The sequence below is a fragment of the Scardinius erythrophthalmus genome (genome assembly GCF_964197995.2).
Source record: "Scardinius erythrophthalmus genome assembly, chromosome: 19".
Taxonomy (NCBI): Eukaryota; Metazoa; Chordata; class Actinopteri; order Cypriniformes; family Leuciscidae; genus Scardinius; species Scardinius erythrophthalmus.
Window position 1 is genome coordinate 26,246,520 of NC_138239.1, and position 14,087 is coordinate 26,260,606.

Below are 14,087 nucleotides of genomic sequence, written 5' to 3' on the forward strand. Positions count from 1 at the left end.
CAACGCTGCTAAACTAACCTCTTCTCCTACAACGTTCCTTTATTTTTTCACTCAGCCCATGTCACCCCTTCCTTCCTTCCTTGCATCCGTCATCCTCTTTTCTTTCGTTTCCCCTCATCGCATTGGTTCGTTCAGCTCTACTGACCCACTTTACCGCAGAGCACAAGGGCGAGAGACTGTGACACACATTTTCATGCATCTATGATTAACACAGAAGGCCGTTTATTCATTATGCTCATATCTATTCTACAGTGACCGCCGCATTACACCAGAACTCATTCATCATTCAAACACTCAAATACAGTTCGCTGAAGTTCCTGCCTGCAGAAATGGATAAACTGGCCCAGGGTGCACTATTATTATAAATGACCTTGTAAGATTTGCAATAAATGTATCAGTTTACTTCAGTACGTGTGATCCATACATAAACATGATTTTAATCTCGTTTTTTTTTTTTTTTTTGGCTGTGCCTGTGATTACACACTAGTATTTAAACCTATACTGAGAGACTTCAACTTGTGGTAAAACACAACAGGTGCAAGCATAACTTCCTCTGGATCTCCAAGAAAAATGTTGAGAAATGAAAAAGACGTGTCAGATAGCTTGCATTTTCTGCTTCTGGTTTTTCCTGTTTTTCCTGGTTTTGTGGAAGAGTCCATCCTGAAGCACACATACACTACTCACCCCTCAGAATAACACTGACATTACTGTTCAACAATTCCTAATATGGAGTTTTACAGCATTTCGCTTCAAGACAAAGAGTAAAAACATTGTAAGAATCATGACAGTGAGTTTAAATAGGCTCATGGAATGACTCTCTAAATACGTGTGTGTGTGTGTGTGTGTTTTTCTATCCCGATGGGGACTTCAACCTGATTGCACACTGACTCATGGGGACAAGTGTCACTGTGGGGACCTAAATTGAGGTCCCCAAGAGGAAACAAGCTTATATTTAAATCATAAGAAGTTTTTGTGAGAATGGATGTGTGATGGGTAGGTTTAGGGGTCGGGTTAGTGTAGAATATACAGTTTGTACAGTATAAAAACCATTATGTCTATGGAGAGTCCCCACAAAGAAAGCGAACCAGACGTGTGTGTAGTCCAGGTAAACCCTACATTATGGGGACAAAATGTCCCCAAAAAGCTGGCATATCCAAAATCCTTGTCCTTGTGGGGAAATTGTTTAGTCCCCATGAGGAAAATGGCTTATAAATCATACTATGTGATTTTTTTTTGTTGAAAATGTAAAAATGCAGAACGTTTTCTGTGATGGATAGGTTTAGGAGTAGGGTTAAGGAATAGAATATACAGTTTGTACAGTATGAATAAAACATTGTCTATCGTTAGAAAGTCCCCATAAAACATGGTCAAAACAAATCACTGACGAGTGGTCTATTCCCAACAAGAGTGAAACAAATATAAAAAAAAAAAAAAAAAAAAAAATATTCACTCCTGATGGCAATCATGGCATTAATAAATAACCAAACTTATATATGCTTAATACTTAAATATGGTTCTGCACAAGTGACCCAAATCTTATATCATACTGGCCAGTAAGTTTCCAACATTTGTTAAAAATAAAAATCAAAATCTGCATATTACCAGCAGTGTGAATATCCCGAGATCATTCAGATGGAACCAAACTATTCTTAACAAACTAGTCCTTGGACAAATGTGCTCATTTAGGTATGATTCATGAAAACAGGACAGCTCCCTGAAGAAACCTTCATCTTTAATTAATATGGTAGAGTCCAGATGGAGTTAACTGCTCTTTCAGACCTGAAAATACACTCAAATTTCACCAGAGTCACTCTAATATTAATAATCCAATATTTTAATCTCAGATGCTTTATTAAATGCACTTTGACCACCTTATAGGCAGATGACATTCGAGGTCATGGTTAAATCAGAACAACACACCCCTGGGGAATATCTGCTGCTGACAGTTTGTGAAGGACTGTAACTAACAATTCAGACTTGGTTACTTTTTATTTACAGGAGCTACTTATGTGCACACGCACTCGATTGAACTACAGCACCATAAAACTCAACCTCGGATAACATCACATTTGTTTCCAGCAACGGCACAGTCTTCACACAATAAAAAAGCATTTCATGTCCCTCTTAGAGAACCAGCTTGGCATCTAATATACATGTGGGGTCTGTTTATCTGTGACAGCTGCATAAGCCTGCGCTAATTTTCCAACCTATAGCAAGCCAAGACATCTGCACCAAATGCTCGCTTGGCTCAAATCAAACTGCTGACCTAGCATAGGGTGGAGTTCGCTATGGGAGCTGTGTGAGCCTTAAAAATAAGAAGAGCGCTCCTAGTTTCCTATACTGCAGTCAACGGATTGCAGATAGCAGTACAGTTTGTTCAATATGTCACACACTGTCTTAAGGTTCTAGTCAGGTCACATCTAATTTTTCATAAGCCATGTTTTTTTTTTAAAAACATGCATTTTTTAATGTTTCATCAGCAGAGCGATCAACACAATCATATTGAATGGATTGCACTTCTATCCCTGACAGTCTTGTTTTCCAATAAGGAGATGGAAAATTCTAGGTTTGGACACCAAACAAAGCTCGAGAGGCAAAATATGAAATCAAAATGAACAGTATTACCGTTCTTAATACACGTTCCTGTTCCTGGGCAGACTAAGACACTCTATGAAGTGATTTAAACATCCTTTCACAACGATCTATGAAGAAAACAATTGATTGTGGTGTTCTAGCAACTAAGTGAATCAGTCACTATTGCCACACATATTCATACATATTGGTATTATAAATATATACTACTGTTCAAAAGTTTGGGATCTGTAAGATTTTTTATTATTATTATTGTTATTATAATATGCTGATTTGGTGCTCTGGAAACATTTCTACAGCTCATTTTTGTGGAAGCCGTGATGTATGTTTTCCAGGAGTCTTTGATGAATAAAAAGTTTGAGAATAAAAATCACTTTTTATCACTTTTGATTTTACATTCTTTCATAATATAAAATCTTACTGACCCCAAAATTGTAAGTATGCACATATACAGTATAGGGCTGAAACGATTAGTCGACATTGTCGACAACGTCGACAATAAAAAATTGTCGACAAATATCTTTGTTGTCGAGTAGTCGTTTGATCCCACGTGACCTAATGTAAGGGCCTGCAATATCGCGATTTGACTGCTACGGCGCTGTAGCGCTAGAGTGTAATGCAGCCGTTACAAATGCGGTAGCAGAAAACACAGCGCGAATTCTGACGGAGTGCAAACGAATCCGAACTAGCAAGGTGTGTGAAAGTTTCACAAAACTTCAAACCAAGAATGCTGTCGTGTGCAATACATGCAAGGCGTAACTTGCTTTTCACGGGAGCACAACATGCATGTTAAAGCACTTAAAGAGGAAAAACCCGGCACGATACGAGCCAGTGAGAGGTGAATATTCTCCAGCTGAAGCTAAATAACTAGCAGTAAATCTCTTTTTAGAGAATGCAATACTACTAATAATAGCAATAATATTAACAATAATAATATAATTACAGTAATGTGATGATTATTTTTGCATAGAATAAAGCTTGATCGAGCTTAGGAGTCAGGGCTGTTTTTATTATTGTAACTAGTTATTACAGTCTTATCACTTGCCTGTATTTTGTTCCATATTCATGAAGACTTACAAAAAGAGATGTTATGAAGAATATCATGTCAGTTATTTTTTTATACTGTAAATTAAAAGGTGAATGAGAATGTCTCTGTCAGCTCAGCAGTCAATTTTTTTTAAAATTGTGTTCTTATAATAATTGTTTGCAGTTTAAGTTTGTCTGTAATGCAGCTGATAATTTTTTTTGTTTATTTTTTTTTCTATTGAAAGAGAACCCGAATATTTAACCAATGCTTAGAGCATTTGTGTGTGATTTGAGTTGGACAGAAATCTGAAAACTTAAAGAGAATGACCTGTTTAGTTGGCTCAAAATTCATTAAACAAACCATTTCAAAAGCTGAAGTGATTTTCTTTTTTTTATATTATAGTTAGAATATGTATAACTCAGTGTTTTAACTAATTGAAAAGGCTGAATAATCGTTCCAAACTTACTGATTAGTCGGCGAAATAATCGACGATTAGTCGATTAATCGTTCTAATAATCGTTAGATTAATCGATTATCAAAATAATCGTTTGTTGCAGCCCTAATACAGTATATTGATTACTTAATTTCCAAACTTTTCCTCCCCATTAGAAGAGTGACAAGTTATTGTAACTGAGAGTTAGGAATTTAGTTCAGAGCACTAGAGCTTAACGAGTTAATCAGATTACAAGCACCATGTGATGGAAGAGGAAGGTTTTTCTTCTTTATATACTCTACATAGGCAGCATTGCTGGAGTACCACTGACTAAAGCTTGGTATGCTTTGGAACTAGGGCTTCTCGATTATGGCAAAAATCATAATCACGATTATAGGTGGGCGATACGATCAAAGTCTTATTTCAAGATATGAGTTATTTTAAATGTCAGTGAAATTTCACAATTATCGATACTTTAGCAAAAACTAATGCTAGGTTAATTTTAGTAAGAAACAGGTCCTCAAAATAAATACATAAGACAAGTAGTCAGCAATACAATAAGAACAAAGAAACTAATTGCAAACAAAACTGACAAATAAATACAACAGATCAAAAGTACAAATTAAATAAACAGTTTTAAAGGTGCTGTATGTAACTTTTTCACTCTACTAAAGCATAAAAATACCATATATTACCAGATATAATACCAGATATTTAGGAAACATGCTAAGTTCACATACTCGTTTCTCTGAAAAACACTTCTACAGCCAGTTATTTTACACGTTCCGTGTTGTGTCAGTCAGTTTTTGTTTTGGTCTGTGTGATCTTGCCCACTGCCAGTTCACCTAATAGTATTTCGACACCCCGGGATGCCAGTTACCAGGAAACAGTGTATTGCAGCCAGCAAACAAACTGGGTCAGAGATTGCAGATTCCACACAACCTAAAAAGCCTCGGTATCATCTAAAAATATCTAACAAGAGTATATTAAAACGCGGATAGATCAACTTGTCAACTTATAGTGTGTAAAGGGGGTCGCACACCGGACGCGCAGCGCTGCGCCGCTTTACGTCTAGGACAACTCGAGGCATCGCACACCGGACGCGCACTTTCTCAGTTTATGGCCAGCAATATTGTTATGTTGAAGGACAGCCTGTACTATGTTATGATTGTACTGTACAATTAAATACAATCATTGCTAAGTCTGCAGTCTGAATTCACTTTACCTCAGAGCGTCCGTTAACTGAATTGAGAATATCACCTGAAAATCCGATAACATCAGAAATTTTCATTCAAGCAGCTGATTTCTGTGAATGAATGTAAAACTAAATGTATATTGCAGCACAGGGTGAAGTCAGTATATACATTAACAACGAATTTAAAACAAATAAATGTACACTTAATTTAGAACTATGTAAATGGCGCTCTGTGGCGCGGCAGGATTTTGAACAAGGTCCTGAGCCGTTGTTGGGCGCCGAAAGGCGCCGCCGGTGTGTGTACACTCATAGAGAATAGTAATGTGTTCGAATTTAAAAGACGTGGCGCTGCGCTGCGCGTCCGGTGTGCGACCCCCTTAAGTCTACTCGGCAACAAATTGCGCTCAATCTTGTTGTGTGTCCTTAAACTGGCGACCCACATGAGCGTCGAGTCTGAGGAGGAGGGGGCTTGGGGAAACAACGATTTCCGATATTTTAAATTTGGACTGCAGTACCTATTTTGACCACTAGCTGTCATTCTTACAGACTGCTCCTTTAAGTTTTTCAGGAAGATGTAGGTAATCAGGAACAAAGGTAATCACATAAGTAATAGCCAACAACAACAAAAAATTAATAATCAAATGTGAAATAACGCTGCATAGTCTTACTGTACACATCAAATATTGATTAATCCTTATTAAAGCTAAGTTATTCAGTCAAGATCAGTAAATGATTTTCCATTGTCAATTGTTATTTGATTAACATTAATGACAGACTGAAGCAGGAGTATTAGGCTATGCTGCTGTCACTTTAAAAGCTATGCATGGATCCAATATACTGTTACACACGTGTTTCTTTCTCAACTGTGTACGTTTACTTAAGACATAACCCATCGTGTTTACATGAATACTCTCCAAAAAGGCATTTTGACATTTTTCTGTGTACAGGTTTAGGCGCGTATCCGAAGCCCATTTGCTTATCCGCGTTTGGCTCCGACTCGGAGTGCGCACACAGAAAGCCAGCTGGGAAACAGTTTCTCTTTTGCTGCTTCATGAGCTTTTAATAACACTATTTAATATCAAACACGTCCCACAGTTTAACTGCATTTTACAACACTCACTTATTTAGCTGATTTGGAACTATAATCCATTCCATTTAATCTGTGAAAAGTGAAATAAATAGGCCCTAACAGTCTTTCTAAAGAAAATGTTTAATATCGGTTTCATCAGATTGTCTTGATAATGTGTTCTGCCTTTGATGACTTTACAAAAAATACTCTAGAACTGTACAGTGATGATATCAAGAGATAACTGTATGATAAGCCTTATCCATACACCATAGCTATAGGTATTTTTACACCATAGGTATTTTTAACACCATAGGTATTTTTAAACAATACTGTTGTATTTCTATGGTATAAGAAATGTGAGTGGAACACTTGTAAGAATGTGGAAGAATGTAAATCACAAAGCCAGGTGCACAAGATAAATAAATAAAAAATGCCAAAGAAATTATTTTTGGCCACTGCTCAAATTCAATCCATTTGGATGGCAAAAATGTCCTAAAATCAAGCTGCATTCATGATTTGGAGAGAGAACCGAGCCCCTACAGGATGTTTTGAGAGCTGAATTGTTTCTGTAAAATGCTAGACTAGCCCTCAGTAGGTTATAGGCCCTGTCTGAAGCACACACTCAAAATCCTCTTTCAGATCCAGAACTTCCTGTTTGTACCACACCTAACTTCCCTCTGAGAACACTCATTTGTTATCTCTCTCCTTTTCCTCTCTGTAGTCTCTTGTTCGCCAATAGGAAAATCCTCCATTGGTCTTCTTGAACGAAGGTATTCACACGACTCTGTCTTTAGCAATGTGCTACAAATCGAACCAACTTTATGTGACTACCTCCAAGGTGAGATCTGACTCACAGTCATAGATCATTATTCCACTGACAACATTCACATAGCCTAAGTGTGCGTCACATAAAACTGCTAAAAATGTCTATCGTATAAAACTGAGTTACTCACCCGGCAGGGTAGGCAACCAGTCCTGAGTGTGGATCACATGCCAAAGCACGACTCCCAGCGGAAGTGATTCCCAGAACTTTCTCCAACGTCACCTGTGGAATTATATGGAAAATGAGAAATAACAAAAGTTATGATGTGCAGTACAAGATCCTTAAAGTTACAAGGAGTCTTTAAATGTCACACATCGTGAAATAATAACCCAATAATAATAACCCAATCTCACGGGAAAACATAACTATTTTACGAGGTGGCGATTTCATATGAAGTCTTATCATGCGAGTTGTACTTTATTTGTTTACAGGGAAACAGATGTAAATGTGACAGAATTAAACAAAAAGGCTATTTTTCATCAGACCGTTGACAGAATGTTAAAAAGAAAACAGAAAATACTAACAGAAACTAACATGTGGTTTTACAAACAGAAAATTGTCTAAACAACGCACGGAAATGTATTATTATTATTATTAAAAAAGTTCCCCTAACCCCACCACTAAACACTTGAATGACAAAGTACAAATTCAAACAAATTAGCCATCAATTCGCCAAAACATAAAATAGTTACGAATCGCCATCAGATTGTGTTGAATAAAATTATATCATTATTTTATATCATTATTTGAATGATGAACTATAGCCTAGGCTATATAAAAATTAAACTAAATTGAACATCTAAACAAAGGACTAATCACAAATATATGATTACACCAAAAATTGCAAGACAAACTCAATTGTGATTATACTATAGACATCATATCTATTTAGCCAGTAAAAGATTAGTTGGAAAATTACAGCAACAAATTTACTTTAATAAAGACCACTTATTAAAAGTGTTTATTATGCAATACTTTTGTTTAAAGAACCTTAGAGACTTTAAATGCGGGCAGAATGAGTCTACTAACTATTGCCCCAAAGTGGTGTTGTCATCTTAAAAAAATATTATGAGCTAGAAATTTTCCATGATACTTTGTTAAAGGGACAGTTCACCCAAAAATTCTGTCATCATTTACTCACCCTCAAGTTGTTCCAAACCTGTGTGAATGTCTTTCTTCTGCTAAACACATTCTTCACAATACCTTCTTTTGTGTTCAACAGAAGAAAGAAAATCATACAGGTTTGGAACAACTTGGTGATGAGTAAATAATGACAGAATTTTCATTTTCGGGTGAACTAGGCTATCCCTTATATATGAACTACATAAACTCAATGCAAAACACTGATTGAGGCAAAAGAACAAATTCAAATATAAAATTCACAAATCTACAAACAGTAAACAGGCCATGTATCGTTTCAATAGCAGTTCCATTACAGCGTCCATTACAACTGCATACGCACTGAGTAATAACATGCTTAAAATGCCAAAATTTGGTGAAACGGCCTGCAATTAATTACACAAAGTTGTTGTTTTATAACTTAAGATTGCATAACATCTGTACAAGATGAACACATAATAGCGTCATTCTAACAAAAATTAAGATGCACACATGCACTAGGTGTTTAGTTTTCAACATTTTAAGTGCAATACAATACACACCACATACAAATTCGCTTATTGAACATCTGCACAGGTCTGTTCAACATCTGAAACCTTTATTCTGCATTAAAACCTCTGCCAGACCACCTCTTCAAAGCAAGCATGGTCACATCCCAGCAGAGAACACTCTCTCACATCAATCGCACGCCACTTTAAGTACAGGTCAATGGAGAAATGAGAGGAACAACACCTGGTTTATAAAGTAAAGTAGTCTCCTCTAATTCTGCCATCTCTTTCCCCACTATATGGGTTGTCTTTCCATTTATCGCAGTTTTATCCTTCAAAAATGCAGGTTTCAAAAAGTCTATAAGCCAAAGCTGAAGATGCTACGCATGTACATTTATTATCCTACTGTAAGCTGAATGCATTTGTGCTGAACATGCCGATATACAAAGCACTGTAATTGAGGTTGTTGCTTTGATTTATCATCTTTCCAAAGATGTTTTGACAGACCTCCATATATCCACTGTATATTAGTGCCTTAGAGTGCTGGAACAACAGAAAAATAACTATTTTCAAATGCATGCGGTTTTTAAGCCATTTCTCATGGGAATTTCTGGACCAACGGCTGTATCATGCACTTTTCCAGAAACTTTTGTGCAATCGCTGTATGTCGAATCCTCAGAGAAAGGCAAAGACCTTGAGCCAAGAGTCAATGAACTGCACAGCACCTGGAGGAATGGCTTTGATTTCGATGCAGCGTGTAAACCTTAGAAAACCGAACCCGGTATAAGAGCTGAACTGATGGTCTTACAAAAAGCTCAGATCTCTTTGTTTGGCTCCAGAGATTCCTCTGACACCAGAGATTCCTCAACTGCTTTAGGCAGAGAAAGAGAGAGAGAGACACATCTGCTCTTTTATACAGAACAAAGGCACCTTGACAGAGTCTTTTGCATAACACTTAAATGGTAGCATGTACAAGATACTGTCTCTGGAGCAGTGATAATCACACACTCTGATAGTACCACTCCAATTGTGCTTTTTTATGATGAATTGCATGTTTAATGCATGAAATGGATGTAGTTGGGGCCCATTATTTGCAAAAAGATGTATTTGATCAATGCAATATTAAACTAGTCTTTATAATATTGCAGTGCTTTGCAAACATTCAGTAACATAAATGTTTAAAATTGCTTATTATATTCTGGACCGACAATAAGGATTGGGCGCCTCCATTGTAAGAGTATCTGATTTTTTTAAGAGTAGGTAATAGAGGAGGTAAAATCTCCTCCACAAACCACACAGTCTGAGGTATATCGTTCAATTCTGTAGCACAAACAGTTAAGTTTAATATGTTAGTTATGGGCATAACTCTAAAGTTGACCAATAAAACGACCTCAGACAACACTATGAACACCAAATACAGACTAGTGGAACATTCCATATAGATATGGATTTGGTTACTGAGCATGTGGTAGTGCGAACAACACTGTGTTATTTATGAGCAACAAATCATATGCAGCTTAGGTCTCAGAGTTATTTAAGGCATTCATCTCAGTTGCAAAACGGTCTCAACAATCACACAGTCACAGGGACTCCTGTGTATGAAAGGGAAGTACAGTCAGTCACCCAAGGGTCTGCAGCAGTAAACAGGCAATCTGAATGGAATGCAACAGTCAGGGATGATTGCTTTGATTCAAAAAATAGTTACAGTTACAATAACAAGAGCAAAAGGACAGTTCACAGATTTACAGCAGAACTACAGGCCAAAAATATCAATATAAGGCTCTAAATAAGGATGAATGCTAAAAGAATCAGAAATATATCTTATGCATTGCAAACTTGTATAAGAGATGCATGCATACATACTTACATACCTACAAGTGTTTTGTTTCAAACAAAGACATTATTATATAATAATATTAGGCTATATTATAAACTGACTGTTTAAAATCGGAATGATTAATATCCTAATGCATATTTGTGCAATATTGCCAATGCTTTACATATTGCACATATTATTGTGCATTATATTTTCCCAGCATGAGTTTACCACGGATTGGAATGATTTGTGACATCTGGCAAATATAGGTCAGTGCATTTTACAGCCTTCTTACTGTTGCATTGTACTGACAGAGCCACAGTATGCCTTTGTAAAGTTTACATAACAAACCCTGGAAAAAATCTGACATATTAGTGTCAATTCACTGACGCCTTGCATTAAACTGCAGAAAATCACAGCGATACATCATATGATACATTTACAGGCAACTGCAGATACAGATTCCACACATGCTTCGTGTCATACAGTAAATGCACTATAACGTTACCTTATTACTGAGATTCTCTTTGTTGATCCCAGCTTTACTTCTTCTCAATTTGATGGAAGGCGACCGGAGCAGATTTTTAAGCCGACTTTTGATAGTTGTATTTTCCACTGTCATCTTGATTTGGTGTGCTCTTGAATCAACGTTTCCAACAAACAAGCGGAAGCCCTTCTACAGTCACAGCTGATGATCAATTAAACGATACGCGTTTAAAGTAAGCCATGGTCTGATCATAGCCTTTTATTTCATAATATTAACGTTAAACCAATCCGCCGGAACCGTCATCGCGATAAATCCAGTGTGGTTGTCCTGCCGGTGAGAGACGCGCTCCTCTTTAACGTCCATTTGTTAAAATGGACCATGTTTCGTGTCTAGAGTCAGCAGTTTGACGGTCTGAAAGCTCCGCGAATCACCTCCAGCCGTGATACCTTCACCGGTACTGTGTGTGTATTTATAAATTCTACTACTGTAAAGGCCAGGCTCATGAATATTAATTATAGAATGCGAGTTTGTTCTGTCAGTTTCATGATTGGCTGGAACGCTGACGACGGGAGGCGGACGCTAGTCAACTGGCCAATTAACGACTTCTGAATATTAAAGAGATGACGAGCCTTGAAACGTGTGCTTGACCTAATTAATATTAAGATAGCCTTAGCCATAGTATACATTGTTACGCATGGCATTATAGGCTGAGTATACTGCTTATACGGGCGATTGTGTGACACTGCAGTGTTTCCCTAAGGTGTAGACAATTCGTTTACTTAAGGCAAAGTGTTTATTTTGATGTTTGCAAATAATAGGACAAATAGTAAAACAGAGAATTGTGGCATTATTATGTTAATTTTCCCCAGATGGGAAATCCAGTTTAAGATTATAACTGCGTTTTAGAACATGGGTTCTAGACAGGTTTAGGCTGGTGCAAGACCAAATTGACCATAACTTACTACCTGCTGGTAACAGGGCAGATTTGCATTTTACAGCAATGGTTCCAATGTAAACACTGCATGATTGCATTTCTCCAGTCTAGACCGAATGGCATTATGTGATTCCATGTAGCTTTCAATGGACGTGAAACTTCGTAATATAAATTGTCCAAGTACCCTGAAGAAAAGACAACAAAGAGATGTCATAAACCTCCCTGCAAGGCGAACTAGGAGGGGTATTTATTGCCGGAAAATAGAGATTTATGACGAAGAACAAATTCAGCCTGATGTGGCATTCATACTGAAAATAGCAGAAATTGAATGACAAAAGCAACTGTTTAAAAATAGATTTATCCCTTCATTAACTAAACATTGTTGTAAAAAAATAAACATCAACTGAATCTCAAATGTTAACTTAAAGGTAATTTGTTAGTGTTAACATGTATAAGTTGGACTGAATTATTGTGTAGCCTATACCTATTTTTCCCCCACACCAAGTCTGCCATCTAGTGATGCTAAGTAGCCTACCTTAGGATTTACTTTTATTTTTTTTTATTTTTCATTCAACTGAACTCAACTTAACTAGTACATGTGGCCAACAATTTCGATTTAGATTAATCACTCATTTGACATTTGAAACTGTGAGTCAGACAGACACAGATATAAAATAGTTTATTTCCTTGCTTTGTCACAAAGTCGTCATACACCTTTTATTTAAACAGACAACATCAGCAAGAAAAAAACTTATGTAAACTTACATTTATAGTTATATTAAAATGTTATATTAAGTTATATTAAAGACATTAAATGCATCAACTCACAATTGTGCAACTAGATATGTGTGGGTGGTCTGTAAAATATTATTTGTTCATGTTTTTATTATTCTGCATTATTTCTGTTCTGTTTTTGGAACCACCATGAAGTTGGATCACACTGGTAGGTTCATCTGAAGGCCCTCCCAAATCTCGTTTCTTACCTACCTGTAAGAACTTTCTAGCCCAGTTTCCCAACACCACCATAGGAGGAAGTTTACCATGTCCCCGCTGCATATGGAAAATTAAAGGATCAAGACATGCATTGAGACAGTACAGTATTTGAGAGACTTCAGAGAGCAGGTTGACCACCCATGCAACCCAGCAAGCATTTTTGCAGTGATCCAAAGTGAAGAAAATTATATAGGCAATGATGTAAAGCAGCTGTCCTGGCACCCAACACACCAGGAAGTTGGCAATGAAAACAGCAATCAGCCAGATGGTCTTGTCCAGGCCTTGCATGTTGCCTTGGCCCCACTGCTGCCTTGACTGCTTCATCCTGGAAATGATCTTCACATAGGCAGGAATGATGAGGATCAGTGGGACAGAAACCTGAATGGAGTAGTAGGACATGAGATTGTAGGTTGCTTCAGTGGTCCTGAACTTCGAGATCACCACCGCTCCACACACATGGATGCCATCCTTCCTGACCAAATAGAAAATGTTAGGATAACTGAAGTAGACCAAGAGGGCAGTGATGGCCCAGAGAAGAAGCGAAACCAGTGCACTGTTCCGAGGGGTGCGGATCATTCGGGACTCCAGAGGGAAGACGATTGCTAGGAAGCGGTCGGTGCTTATGGCGCAGATGAACATGGTACTAGACGTCAACCCGAAGAAGTATAGCATTTTTACCACAATGCAGAGCGGACGGCCAATTTTCCAGTGGTAGTCAGAGCTAATGTAGACAGCCCAGGGTCCCATAGAGGCCAAATAGGCAAGGTCACACAGAGCTAGGTTCAGTACACCAATGGAGCCAATACTCCAAGGATGGGATGGCCGCAGACAAGTCCACAGGCTCCAGAGATTTCCAATTGTTCCAAGGATTGAAAGCGTGTAAAAGACAAGAGGTATGAAGTTGGTGGCATACTTGCGGTTGGAGGGACAGTCTATGTGTAGAACCAAAGGAAGGGTCATATGATTGGAGTTGGTGCAGTTCTCTGTCCAATTGTTTACTGCCGACATTTCTTATGCTTAGTCTATATTCCATTAAAAAGAAAGAGGCAAAATTAGTTACCTATCCATTGTAACTTCTTATTCTTAACTATCCAGCACCATTTTGGTCTGG

General features: G+C 37.5%; 2 protein-coding genes across 2 annotated transcripts in view; both read right to left on the reverse strand.

Moving 5' to 3' along the window:
- mapkbp1 (mitogen-activated protein kinase binding protein 1) overlaps positions 1-11,537 on the reverse strand; it is a 59,929-nt gene extending 48,392 nt beyond the window's left edge. The window contains exons 1-2 of the mRNA XM_081347181.1: positions 11,071-11,537; positions 7,270-7,361 (exon numbers count right to left, since the gene is read on the reverse strand). Of these exons, the coding sequence (XP_081203307.1) occupies positions 7,270-7,361; positions 11,071-11,184 (206 nt within the window). The 5' untranslated portion in view covers positions 11,185-11,537. The remainder of the gene's footprint in view (positions 1-7,269; positions 7,362-11,070) is intronic.
- A 1,313-nt stretch (positions 11,538-12,850) lies between these two features.
- Positions 12,851-13,984, reverse strand: LOC308679956 (type-1 angiotensin II receptor-like; the record flags this gene model as incomplete). Its single annotated transcript, XM_081347832.1, has 1 exon — positions 12,851-13,984. The coding sequence occupies one exon, from the start codon at positions 13,982-13,984 to the stop codon at positions 12,851-12,853; it is 1,134 nt and encodes a 377-aa protein (XP_081203958.1).
- Between the last annotated feature and the right edge of the window lie 103 nt (positions 13,985-14,087).